At 52.0% G+C, this 13,549-nt stretch overlaps 1 protein-coding gene across 2 annotated transcripts in view; it reads right to left on the bottom strand.

Annotated features, from left to right (window-relative positions):
- CUL4A (cullin 4A) overlaps window positions 1-13,549 on the bottom strand; it is a 42,569-nt gene that overhangs the window by 24,207 nt on the left and 4,813 nt on the right. Inside the window, exons 3-8 of one of the 2 annotated variants that reach the window (XM_060080217.1) lie at window positions 7,990-8,093; window positions 6,047-6,116; window positions 4,838-4,911; window positions 2,636-2,798; window positions 2,159-2,248; window positions 1,068-1,150 (exon numbers count right to left, since the gene is read on the bottom strand). In XM_060080217.1, coding sequence (XP_059936200.1) covers window positions 1,068-1,150; window positions 2,159-2,248; window positions 2,636-2,798; window positions 4,838-4,911; window positions 6,047-6,116; window positions 7,990-8,093 — 584 coding nt within the window. Of the gene's footprint in view, window positions 1-1,067; window positions 1,151-2,158; window positions 2,249-2,635; window positions 2,799-4,837; window positions 4,912-6,046; window positions 6,117-7,906; window positions 7,938-7,989; window positions 8,094-13,549 lie in introns of those variants that run through there. The other variant, XM_060080216.1, reaches the window with a different exon arrangement.

The following is a 13,549-nucleotide window of genomic DNA, read 5'->3' as shown; positions in this document are numbered from 1 at the left end:
TGCACAGTCTCTCCCACCCCCCCGCCCCCTCCCTCCCCCGTGGACCCCGCTTCGGCCCGACGGCACCGCCCTGCACCTGAGGTCCGCACGGCACCTCCAGCGCCAGGTGTCTGAGAGCAGCCTCACCTCTGCTGCACGACCCTCTATTTTCCAAGTTCTCAAGCTGCCACATCCTGTCCCTTTCTTTCATCCTGCCTGGCCCCTCCCCCCGCCCCGGGAGTCAACACATTCTGCACGTTTTAGCACTTTCCCTCTTAAAAACGTCTCTCTTTTCTGTCTCTCACGTTTCTGCTCTAATCTTCCTCACTTGAATAAATATTACGTGCCTGACGCAGACATTCACAAAACCTGCCCTGTACTTTTCCCTAGCTACTCACTGACCTCAGCTTTAGAGGAAAAAAAAAATTGGATGAAAAGAGAAGGGACAAGTTACTTCCCTGGCGGTCCAGTGGTTAAGAATCTGCCTTCCAACGCAGGGGACGTGGGTTCGATCCCTGGTCGGGGAACGAAGATCCCACGTCCTGCAGGGTAACTAAGACTGTGGGCCGCAACTACTGAGCCTGGCACCACAACTACAGAGCCCACGCGCTCTGGAGTCTGCGTACCGCAACTAGAGAGAAGCCCGCACGCTGCGACAAAAGATCCTGCGTACCACAACTAAGACCCGACGCAACCAAAAATAAATACAATAAATAAATATTAAAAGAAAAAATGTGACTGAGTACTATAAGGAAAAATTACAGCTATATCAGATGTCCAACAAAACTCTACAACCGAAATTGCCCATATTCAACAATACCTCATTAACGTAAACTTCTGTAAATTTATTATACATTTATAACGTAACTTACAAACTGTCTATAAAAAGATACCGAGTATCTCAGCCTGAATCACTCCCTTTGGACGATAACTCACCACAGGCCACGAGTCAGTGTGACTTACAAGTGCTGGGTAATCACAGACAACAAGCAAACTGTCCCAGGAGCAGAATACGTTCAGGTTCAGAGAGCAGCGAGCGAGTCTACAAGACGCTGCGGGTCAGAGCTGAGCGCGGGAGTGGTACTCACTGTGTGCTGTGGTCTAGATACGTGATCACGCGGTCACCCTCCTCCCCCAGGCGCTTACTCACATGGTTCAGGTACTCCGGAACCTTCCAAACACAACATTTAAACACATCAGCAACAAAAACCTTCTTCACGTTACCCAAGAAGCTGAAATACTGTTTTCCTTATTTAAGAAAAAAAAGCAGACTGTACATTCAGGCCCAAATGTTAACAGAGTACCAGGAGTGGGGGTGGTGAGGAGGGGGAGGGTGATACACGGCAGGAGGTTTCCTTCAACCCAATCCTGGAGACTGAAGGTAACGTCTGGAATGGGGGCAGGCAGCACGGCATGGTCCTGCCTTGCTCCTGGGGAGGGTCCTCCTGTCACCGAGGCCCGGGGATAGGTCACGGCACCCCCCAGCCCACGCTTAGCGGGGTCGGCAAACGCCAAGCAACAGACTATTCCTCTGAGGCCCTAAAGAGAGTGGCTGTAGGAGATCTCAAAACACACTCTCTCTGAGTTTCCAGGGGTGAAGGGTCACCTGCCTGCACAGCAAAGGCCCCATGACAGGGGTCGCTGAGGCTCTGACCCCGGGGCGGCAGCCAGGCCAGTCTCCGACTCCCCCTCCTGTGACGGTCCCGAGGGGCTTCCTGCTGAGCTGGGCTCTGATACCCGAGAAACCGGCTATCAAGTTTTTGGGTTCTTATTACTACTAAATACATGTTTTTTCCCGTGGCTTTTTGGGTAATCTTTTCAATGCCTCACAGAGATGAACATTTTTAACATGTCAGGTTTCTCTTTCATATTTAAGAATTATCTTTTAAACTCTTATTTCAGCTTGAGTTCCTTTATGTATTTTAGAAGCTATTACACTAGCTTTTTTACTGTGGTGGTGGGGGGGCAATAGAAGGGTTTCTCAATTAGGAGAAAAAAATTAAGCCCTTAATAAACTCACAAAGAAGCTCATCACTAGGAACTTAAACTAGATTGTAGCTTTTGGGAGATTTTCAGTGAGATGTTTGCCAGCGTGAAGAGACAAACATTTAGAAATCACACTTAGGTGCACATCTATGAAAATGAAATAAGGCAATTCAGAATCATTTCGTTGTCTCACCTCTCTTTCTTGCATTAACCTTTGGCCTTCTGCAGCATATAAACAATTAGTTTCTTCCAGAAATTTCAGTTCAAATGACTCTTTATACACCTGAAAAGTGAGCGGGGTCAGCGAGCAAATGCAGCGAAGAAACCTAGCCCTCAGCTGCAAGTGCTGCTGCAGCCCACGTCGAGGGCGCACGGCTGCCGTGACCTGCGCCCGTGACAAGCTGCCTGGGCCTGCCCAGCCTCCCTGCTCTGCCCAGGGTGCTCCCAGGCCCCGGCCGTCTCCCGGGGCACTGCACCCATGCGGCAAAAGCTGCCCCTTCCCCGGCTCCGGGTGAGTGCCAGCCGACTCACCCCCCTCCCATACTTTTAGCAATACTCTAAGGGTGTCAGCTCCGACGCTGACATCTTTGACACCTCGTCGCCTGGGTGCAGGCGGCTGCGCAGGGGCCCAGTGCTCCCCTCGCGGGCTGTGAGGACGCGTGGGGCCCACCTGGAGGTCGGACAGCATGCCCAGCAGGCCCCGCAGCAGGCTCCGGTCCACGGCCTCCCCGCTCCGCTCCCGCTTGATCAGAAGCAGGATGCCATCGATGGTCTTTGTCTGAACCATTTTATCGCTAATAATATGGTTTCTAAATAGTTCTAATCCCATATCCCTGTACAAACAGAGAAGACAAGACTGTTTTAGTTTCACTTCTTAGAAGTTCTGGGTGAAGCTCCAGCTACACTATTGAGTATCACCCCCAAGCTACTGACTTGCTAACTCTCTGGTCCAGGTGTCAAGAACTCCTTTTTTAAAAAAATTTTCACTCTTGACAGTCTGGTGTGCCTTGTATTTCTTTCCTCATCAATGCCGCCTGTTTCCTGCATGGGTCAGCAGGTTCCCGCCGTCCTGCCCGGGAGCCCTGGGACCCTCCGCCTGCCCTGCCCGCATCCTCCAGCTGCTCCTCCTGTGTGGCCCTGGCCACTGAGAGTGCAAAGCAGAGTCCATCACACTCCCTCAGCCCGCTCCCTCCCGATTCCGTGTGCTGTGCCCTCTCGCCACCTCTAAGCCCCGTCCTGTAAAGTCGCTTCCTTTTCTAGCTTCCTGGCCGTCCGTTCACTCTGACCCAAGGCAGTACGATTTCTCCTTCTACCACCGGGAAGCCGCTTGTCTTTGTTTCCTGTGACCCACGCGTGGGGCGGCTGGGGCCCTCCCTCCTCTCCGTGACCCCACGTCCCCTCTGCCCCTCTGTCCTAAGGGCTTCAGCACCTCCTGACTGACTCCATCCTTAGAGCAGCTCCGTGAGGGATGACCGTCCTCCAGATGGAGAAACTGAGGCAGAGAGATCACAGGGAGCTTGCTGTGCCCAGCTCGCCAGGCTCCAGAGTCTAAACGTAGTTCATCATGTAACCCTGCTGTCTAACCTGGAGGCACTGCCCAGTGCGTGAAGCCTACCAGCCCCCGTCCACTGCAGCAGGCAGGGAAGCAAGTGTGCTTGTGCAGGATGTCAGAGATCGCTGTGAGGGTGCGTGAGAAATCCGGGTGTGCAGTGGAGCCCCGGCCTGAGCTCTGCAGAGGCCACGGGAGCGGCCCACTAGCTGAGACAGGAGGAGGTGGGGAGAGGAAGCCTGCTGCGCCCAGGCACGCTGAGGGAGGAGGAAGCCGCGGGCACATCCTGGCGGCTTTGCTGGAGTCTGAGCTGAGAGTGTGGCTTCAGAAGAAGGTCCTGCGGTGGCAGCCGCGCTGCCTCAGTTTCTCCATCTGGAGGATGGTCACCCCTCATGGAGCTGCTCTAAGGATGGAGTCAGTCAGGAGGTGCTGAAGCCCTTAGGACAGAGCCCCGCACAGAGGAGGAGCTCTGCGGCTTCCTGCCATCATCAGCTTTTCCAAACGGATTGTTTCTCTGAGCAATGACGATCTGTCCTGCAGAGGTTCATGGGTGTCTAGTAGGAGGCGTGCAGGAGTCGGGGCTGAGAGGACAGAGGGGCAGAGGGGACGTGGGGTCACGGAGAGGAGGGAGGGCCCCAGCCGCCCCACGCGTGGGTTACAGGAAACAAAGACAAGCGGCTTCCCGGTGGTAGAAGGAGAAATGGTACTGCCTTGGGTCAGAGTGAACGGACGGCCAGGAAGCTAGAAAAGGAAGCGACTTTACAGGATGGGGCTTAGAGGTGGCGAGAGGGCACAGCGTGCTGAATCGGGAGGGTCAATGTCCACGTGGGCACAGGCCAGGAGGACCGAGGGCGAGACCACAGACAGGCCCCGTCACCAAGGCTGAGCTGCTCGGAGACGACGCTGGAAGTCGGGGACCAGGGACCCAGGGCAACGTGGGCACAGGGTTCCCGACTCACACTGCCCCAAGCAGATGGAAGCCAACGCCCTGTGCCCGGCCCATCAGCAGAGTACCGGGAGGCGCCATCAGAGAGTGACCGGCTCCCCAGCCTTTCCCAGAGCAGAGGTGGAAGAGGTGACAGAAACGGGCTTCACAAGGCACTTCCATGCCAACAGGAGAAGGTGCTGGACTGGCAGCTGCCAGCTCGGCGGCTGCCCCTCATGGTGACAGACACTTCCGGGCCGAGAGCCACCAAGGGGCAGGCCTGTGTGCCAGCGACCCTCGCCAACACAGAGGACCACAGACAGATGGTCGGGCACGTGTCATCAAATCAACCATCGGAGACACAGGTCAGCCACAGACCAGGACCGGGGGACACTCACCAGATGGAAGGAAGCATGGAATTCTGAAGCACGTAAGTACGATCCAGAAACAGGAAGATACTTCTGATCATGATCTGGAGGGCAAGAGGAGGACTTGTTTACATGCCTTACCGACAAAACATTCAACCCTAATAGCTGTCTCAAAACGAACATGATTGTTTCTCAATGAAAAGATGTTTTTATCTTCAAGACCCTCATGGTTGATTTTTCCCTGAATTTACATGTGCCCCTTGGTGTTTGCTTTTCATCTCTTTTATCCAGAAAGTCTGACTGTAGGGATTGTACAGCACTTCGCCTCAAAGATGCCTTTGAAATTCAGTCATTTCCTGACTGACGTGGTGAATCTCCTTAGACTGCGAGATGCTCTAAGCTGAATTTTTCCAGCATTCCGGCTCGTTACGTTGGCATGAGGTTCTCAGCCCTGCGTGTGCACTTGACTTCACTTTGCAGGCTCACGTGGTAGGAGCGCCGCAGACTGTGTCGTGGAGCTTTGCTTACACACATAGAGAGAACCTCCCCAACACGTTCACCTGTCTCTACTGCCCCCGGTGCCTGGCCCAAGAGAGACTCAGTCGTCGCCTACTCACCTCAGTCAGGAAACCAAAGAATTCAACCTAGTTAGGAAAGCTATTGATACATCCTATCTCTTCTCTCACTTACATAATTTTCAGCCAGGTCATCCTGAAAACTCACATATATAAAATCAAATTAGGATCGATATATCTACTAAGTCTAAGCCTGGCTGTCTAGTTACAGTAAACTCCTGGGATTCAGGCTTGGTTCTCAGGCATAAACTGAGATCAAGGAAGACTTCAGAGACCCACGGGGAGTCGCAGGCCCCATGAGTCACCTGTGCGGCCGGCCTGAAGGCCAAGCTCGCAGCCAGCCCCACCCCAGAAGAGAAGGCCGTCCCCACTCTTCTCCAGCCACGGTCCAGCTCGGTCGGAGCTGGATGGCAGCATCTGACCTGAACAGAACTCCCCATCTCAGCTCCCAACCGGGCCCTGCCTTCCTTGGGGGTTGAGGGAAGATGGGCGGGGCCATGCTTTGGTTAAAAAGAAAAACAAACAACACAGCTGGATGCAAAGGGGGCACAGACTCCCAGCTACCCAGATCTGCCTTCTGTCCAGCTGAGCCAGAGGCGGGAGGAAAAGACCCAAGAGGGCGTGTGCACTGAGACCCACTCGGGGAGCATGTCAGCAGGCTTACCATTTGTCTGCAGTGATCCTGCCAGCATGTGTTAATCTTCTTTAAAAATAAAACACTATCTAGCGAGTCTGTGCAGACCTGCTAAGGAAAACCTCAGAAACACCGGCCAGTTTACTTGTTGCAATTTTTACCCCTTACTTTCCGCTCTCCTCGCCTCCGAGTCACGCAGGTTGCTTAGTGATCAGAATACTGAAAGGGCAGAAGCTCAGAAGCCACACACGTGGTTTCCAGCCTCCGTGTCTCCCTGCCTACCTGTGATGAACCTGCCTGCACTCACCTGCCTCCATCTCTTCCTGCCCCTCCCCGTTTCCCTTTCACCCCACTGCCCGTTGAGGCTTCGTGGGCTGGGGGGTGGACCAAAGGCCCCGCCCCAAAGGGCAGCTCTGGAGATGCTGTCCCAGAGGCGAGGAAGCCAGTCACTATGAACAGCACTGGGGGACGGGCAGACGGGGGAGAACGGCTGAGGGCCACTGTCACTTCTGGTCTCACAGAGATGTACGTCATGTCTCATCCGCGCACCACGTGCACGACCTGACTTTCGGGACGCTGTTTACAGCAAAAGACACCCGGTGCAGGCTCCCAGGGAAAACCTCGCCAAGCACCTGGGCACTGCGTGCACAGGTTAATCGAAGCCCCACGGTCACGACGTCTACACCGCCTATGGCCCACACAGCACCCTCACACCCAGCCACACGGCGCACAGTTACTCCCTTTGTACGGGTGTGCAGGCAGCTGGCGGAGGAAAGGACCCGGCCTCCCGGGCCTCAGCCCTGCTCCAGCCTGTCTCAGCTCCACGGCACCGGACACGGGCGCACCCCTCAGTGCGGCCCCTCGGCCGAGATGCAGGCGCGCGGCTCGGCACGGCTGCGAGGTTCCATGCAACATTCCGAGCACAGAGAGAGGAGGCAACACACAGCAGCCCGTTTCTGGCATGTGAAATCGGAAGGCGCTGAGGACACCAGCAGCAGGAGGCCCGGCGGGGGTGGGGGCCGCTGGAAGGGGCAGGGGCTGGGGGCGCACTGACCACAGCCACAGGGGTCCCAGCCAAGCGCCTCACTCATTTTCTCGAGGGTCCGCTCCTAACTTAGAAACAGAGTGAGTCACAGCAAAGACCGAATAGTTGAACGGTTAACAAGTAATTCTGGAAGAACCGTTACAACTGCTCACAACTACAATGGCCCACGGTATCAGACCTTCCGCGAACAGTCTGAAAAAGTCTGCGTCCTAAGCACACGTAGGCAGGTGCCACCTCGGCAGCGGCCTGGCATCTCCGGTGCCCAGTGCTAAGCCGAGGCGCTCACCACATGGCGGCACCCTGACCGGTCTCCGTGGCCAGCGGGGGCCCGAAGGCAAGGCTGCACAGGGTCAAGCCCACGCCAGCCAACCTGAGGCACTGGGAGGCCTGGGGGCTGCGGCCAGGTGCGGCCCCACCCAGGGCAAGGCTTCGTCGGGACCAAAGGTCCAGCGTGATCTGGGCTGGTGAGGCCCGGAGCCGAGCTCCACGGAGCCCACCGCGAGCCGACCTGCAGAGCGCGAGCCAACAGGCCGGGGCTGGTTCACGCGGCCGGCCAACTTCGTGGGAATTGGTTATATCACAGAAAACTAACACAGATTTTTAAAAAACAAGAATAAAGAACAGCAGCGCTCAAACCTTAAGATGTTTTTCAGAACTCCTCCTAAATACTTCAAAACAGACTAGATAAATGGACACTGACTTTAATCAGGTCAGCCAAGCAATTTAAACAGTAAAAACTCCACCTAAAAAAATCCGTTACGTTGGGTTATATGATACAAGTGTAAGGTTTTGTTTCTATAAATAACAGAGAACTTTAACAGCTTTTGCTTTAATATTAAGGATACTCATTAGTTCTTTATCCTATTAATGTTCAGTTTTAAAAGATTTAGGTAATAAATAGGAACTTCACAAGCCAAAAAAAGGATATTCTCTAAACTGAAGGATTTGTGCTTGGACGTGGCCTTCACAGACCTGGCGCAGCTGCTGGTACAGCACTGGGGAAACTTTGTGATAACAAAGGTTTTCAACAGCCTGAAAACAAAAGGGAAAATGAGTTATTCACTGTGAACGACCAATTTGTTCTTTAAAAGCAACCTATCTGTACAAACAGCTCTAATCGTAACACAAAGCCACGCCCACCACTTATGTAATCCACAAATACGTTATCATGGTCAAGGGCAATTATCGCTGGAATGCTGGAATCCAGTAAAAGTTTGGCAAAAATGGTCCCTAACAACAGTGAACCTGGAGCGCAGATGGGACGGCGCCCGCGCTGACAGCCCCAGGACACCCGAGCCCCAGGTGGGCCCGCCCCAGTCTGGGCTTCTCACGATTCGGAAGCTTCCCTCTTCAACAGCCTCTCAAGCTGGCTGCACACTGTCCCCCGAGGACTCAAAAGCAGCTTGAGCCCCCCGGGCCTGTGTCTGGATGACTCCTTAGTCTGAGGTGGAGCCACAGGAAGGTGTGTGAGTTGACCCTGACGATCGCCAACGTGAAACCAGAGCCGGAAATCCCTGCTCCAGACCCTGGTGACCACCCTCCAATGCGGGGAGAACGACAGGAATTCCCGTTCCTTTCACGCTCATGAGTTTGATGATTCTGTCCCAAATAAGCTGAAGGAACACGGGCCAAGTCTGCCTCAAATTAATGAAGAAACAAGGTTTTGAGGCAGAAATATTTTTCATTAGCTGTTTTGATCCACATCAAAGGAATAATGCTTGCATATTCGTACAAGTTCTAATAAAATTTCCTTTCAAATCTCATGTACAAAATCAGCATCTGATTCAATCCAAATACGAAATATTATAAACAGAAATGTAGTTTTTCTACTGCCTATTTTTGAACGATTTTAAAATATATGGGGGATATACAGAACGGAGACACTTCGGAATCTTAACTCAAATACTATATTCCCGAGGAGAAAAAAGGGCAACTTAAATTTTTACAGATATTAAGAAAATAATTATGTAAAGAAATATATAATATATAAAACACATGCATATTTATAAAGGTTAAAGAGAATATGGACTAATGACAATAATTAAAACAATAAAAATACCTTTCCCTTACATTCTGCCTTACTTAGAACAAGGGATTCCCATCCACATTTTGTTTTTACATCCTTCAATTCCTTTCCCAAAAGCTTCATGTTTTTATAAATCAGTCCAAGATCCACTCTCTTTCTCTCTTAAAAAAAAAAACCAAGATAACCTCCTAACAAAGGCCTTTGCACCAGCAGTTAATCATTACAAACAATTATTACCAAGTAAATTTTTAATATAATATATGAAGAAAACATTTTTCTTTGGCAAAAATCAAGATAAGCTTAGTGGTACGTGTCCTTCATAAAAGGACATCTTAGAACCATTTTCTGAATGCTCCGATTCCTGAACCAGGTGTCAATGTCCTCAAAACAATCTTTTCCCAGTTGTGACTTTTTTGGTTGAATGCTAGAGCCAACTCTCCCTCATATGTATGTGTCCCGTTGAGCACATGCTTACTGTTTACGTGAAGCCCACTGAGATTTCTTTTTTGAGAATCTGGAGGCCCCTTAAAACCACCAGCCAAGCCCTGGGGCACCCAGGCGTGCTGGGGGCACCGTCACCTCTTGGGTCTTTGCTGAGTCACTGCTGGCATCTTCATGTTACAGGCACCTTGTCACCGGCTCGCTCCCCGCGGGAGGGGCAGGGACGCCCTGGGCTCTTCCTGCTCTTCGGGGCTGCAGGAGCCGCCCAACACAGGAGGCCCTCCCCAGAACACGTTCAGGACATGCAGTCACACTTGGACGCTTAGAAATGCCCCCTCGTGGTGTACCTCACGTGACCACTACCGGTACTGGTACGGAGCACACCTCTGGATCCAGGCATTGGAGGTGGGGAGCGGCAGGGCCTGGGCCCTCCTAGCACTGGGACACAGAGGTTTTCCTCACACCAGCGTAGCCAAGGGAAACGCCTGCCCATCCCAGCCTCCCGGCCCTGCCACCGCGCCCCGCCCGCTCTGAACACGCTTATCTGTCTCAGGACAGATGAGTGTCCCAGCAAAACACCCACGCCTGTGAGGGCGCTCCCCTCAGTGGGGATCCCCCGCCAGGGCCTTAAGGGAGCAAAACAGCCAGGCGGCACCTACAACTACACACTTCGGGGGCCAGTAGCTAAGGCGAAAGCTGATGTCAGAGCGGAGTGGGACGTTTCAGAGTGAGAAATCGTAAGGGAAAGAGCGGGCAAGTACTCTCAGTTATTTAGGTAAATGAAGGGGAAAAATGAAAAACAAACACCCACCCCCACCCCCGGGGAAACCACGCCCCTGTGGACTATCCTGAGGACCGATGAGAGGCTTCTTGCAGCAGCCAGGCCCCAGGCTGCCCTACTCGGTGGCAGGCCTGTCTAAACACGACAAGCACACGACACAGAAGCCGCCACCAGGACTCTGCGGTTCCCACCCACAAGAAACAAGTAAAGGGCAACGTAAAAAGGAGACAAGGACTTGGGCCCAAGCGTGGGATGAAAAATGGGGGGGGGGGGGGGCGGCATCCCAGGAAGACATCCACCCTCCCAGCCCCGTTGTGAATGCCGGACGTGATGCCCTTGTACAAATGACTGATTTCACTGAGTGACCGAAGCCGCTGAATTAACAAAATCCTTCCTATTAGGCCTAAGATATTTGAACCTGAATATTCTCTGTTTTTGAATAACTTATGTATTGAATTCACTCTTGATTAATTTACATTCTCAAATTGGTCCATCAAATAACGTGTCCACTTGTTTCCCATTTTCTGGGCTTCCTCACCCGCTTGCATCACTTTCACCCACCCTATTAATCCATCAGGACCTGACTCCACTCCATTCTCCTTCACCAAGCTCTCACCAGGCACAGGGTTTCCTGGAGACATTTACCCCGTGACTCAAGGTCAGCAGCACAGCTTTTCTCAAGCGCAAGTTCTCTGTGACAGGTTTGATTCTGTGCATCAAAACTAGTCTGAAATCCATAGAGATCAGACTTGTGGTTGCTGAGGGGGAGGGGGAGGGGGGAGGGAGAGGGATGCACTGGGAGTTTGGGGTTGGTAGATGCAAACTACCACATTTACAATGGATAAACAAGGTCCTACTGTATAACACAGGGAACTATATCCCATCTCTTGGGACAAATGGTAATGGAAAAGCATATTTAAAAAAGAATGTCTCTATGTGTATAACTGAGTCACTGCTGTACAGCAGAGATTGCCACAGCATTGTAAATCAACTGTTCTTCAATAATAAAAAAAGCCAAAAACAAAACAAACAAGAAACTAGTCTGAAATCAACACGTAGCCTTCCCCGAAACCATTCTTGAAAATGTAGTCTTCAGTTTTCTGTTGTCTCAGTGAAATGACAAGTAGGACCAAAACATATAGACCTAAGACACACAAGATACACTTTCTTCAGCAAGCTGAGATTTCAGATCTCAATTCAGAAAAGATGGATGCACTCAAAATCTCCCCCTCCTCACATTACAATAAGAGAATGACTCTCAGCAGGATGTGTATGTACTAAGACTTTTTCATGTAATCTGAATATCCCTTTCTACCAAACAAAAACAAAATAACTAAGAAACTGCAGGCAGGCTGTGCAGACAGGCTGGAGCTGACCTTTCCCTCCACCGAGGCCTCCTCAGACCTGGCATGGGGAGATGCCAGAACCCACTTTTGGGAAACTGATGAACATCAAAACAAGAGGTTCTCCCTCAAATAATCCTGAAAACCTCCTCAAAAACAAACAAACAAAAAACCTTTCCAGCTTTGGTGAGAACTGTTACTTGCACATAAGATTCTTTGGCAAATTATATACCACACCACCTCAGCAGAAACTCAGGCTTTATTCTGAAACACCAGGTCCAGTGCACTGTCCACTCTACTGGAGACCAGGATAGTTTCACCGTGACATCACTTACTATCTCCACCCCATTCGCTCCACAAGATGTGAGCGGCTCACTCTGCAGAGATGTACCTAGACTTGCTGGAACTTCTGAGCGGCCAGGCACCGGCCCACGCACCTGCATCCTAAAGCCCATCCACTGCCCCCCACACGGGCCCTCCTGAGATGTCCCCTGGAATGAGTGGTGCCACTTTGGGGGTAAGCAGCCCTAGCCCTCAGGGTCTCACATACACCCACACGGACACCCACGATACCCAGGGCATCTGGAAACACTGTTTACAATAATATCTATGGTGACTATTATGAAACACATCCTGGGTAAAAAGTCCAGCAAAGTCATTCTACTAAGGAAAATGATGGGCAATTGATACCAGACAGTCAAATCTCCAGGGAAAGAGCAATAATGAACCCTATCTGGAAGACATAATATTTCATTAAGTCAAAAGCCTCTGAGTCTGGGCACTCCTGGTCCAGACGAAGTAAATGAAGCAGACTCAGCCTTCGCTGAAATAATACACGAAGCAGCAGTTTCCGAAGCGCTGCACATTGGGCTCTGAGAGGCCGTGGCCTTGGCAGACAGGAGACAGACAAGCACCAACCACTCTGGCTTCTGGCATCCAGCGTCCAGGCCACAGAGCAGTCGTCCCGGGCTGAGGCCTACGGCTGCAGGGCGAAGGCCTCGAGGGGAGGTGACCTCAGGGTCCAATTCGAGTGCTCAGCAGAGCGCTGTCCAGCACGTACGTGGGAGGAGACCGCCGCAGTGAGGGAAGGAACCCCGAAAGTCTAGAGACCTTGGGCTCTGGTGCTCACACACCTCCCACCAGCCAGGCGGGAACACGGCAGGACGCGGGGTAGAGGATTCAGGAAGGTTCGTCCCAGCAGCAGGGCAGTTAGCCCTGGACGGAACACGGCTCTAGTCCTGCCTGGCGACGCTTAAAGGCCACAGACTGAAAGGTCAAACTGATTCCAAATAATTTAACCGAGTCTGGAACAAAGCTCAAGAATATTCAGAGAAATACAACAGCAGGGCTTCCCTGGTGGCGCAGTGGTTGAGAGTCCGCCTGCCGATGCAGGGGACACGGGTTCGTGCCCCGGTCCGGGAAGATCCCACATGCCGCGGAGCGGCTGGGCCCGTGAGCCACGGCCGCTGAGCCTGCGCGTCCGGAGCCTGTGCTCCGCAACGGGAGAGGCCACAGCAGTGAGAGGCCCGCGTACCGCAAACCCCCCCCAAAAAAAAACAAAAGCATCTACCACACAAGTCAAAATTCACAATGTCTGGCATCCAATCAAAGCTATCAAACATGCAAAGAAGTAGGAAAACAACCTTTACTGGGGAGAAAAATCAGTCACAGCAACCTGGAATTGACAGAATCAGCAGACAAGGACACAAAACTGTGCTCCACACGTTGAAGAAAGCTAAGCAAAGAGAAGATACAAAAAAAGATTCAAATTGAACACCTAGAGAGGAAAACAATGCAGAGGTGAAAATTATACCAGATGGTATTAATGGCAGATTAGACATCGCAGAAGATGAGTGAACTTAAAGAAATGGATAAACTGAATAGTTCTGTATCTACT

Source organism: Mesoplodon densirostris, chromosome 17 (genome assembly GCF_025265405.1).
Source record: "Mesoplodon densirostris isolate mMesDen1 chromosome 17, mMesDen1 primary haplotype, whole genome shotgun sequence".
Taxonomy (NCBI): domain Eukaryota; kingdom Metazoa; phylum Chordata; class Mammalia; order Artiodactyla; family Ziphiidae; genus Mesoplodon; species Mesoplodon densirostris.
The sequence above is the reverse complement of the archived record's forward strand: the minus strand, read 5'-3'. Positions and strand labels throughout refer to the sequence as shown.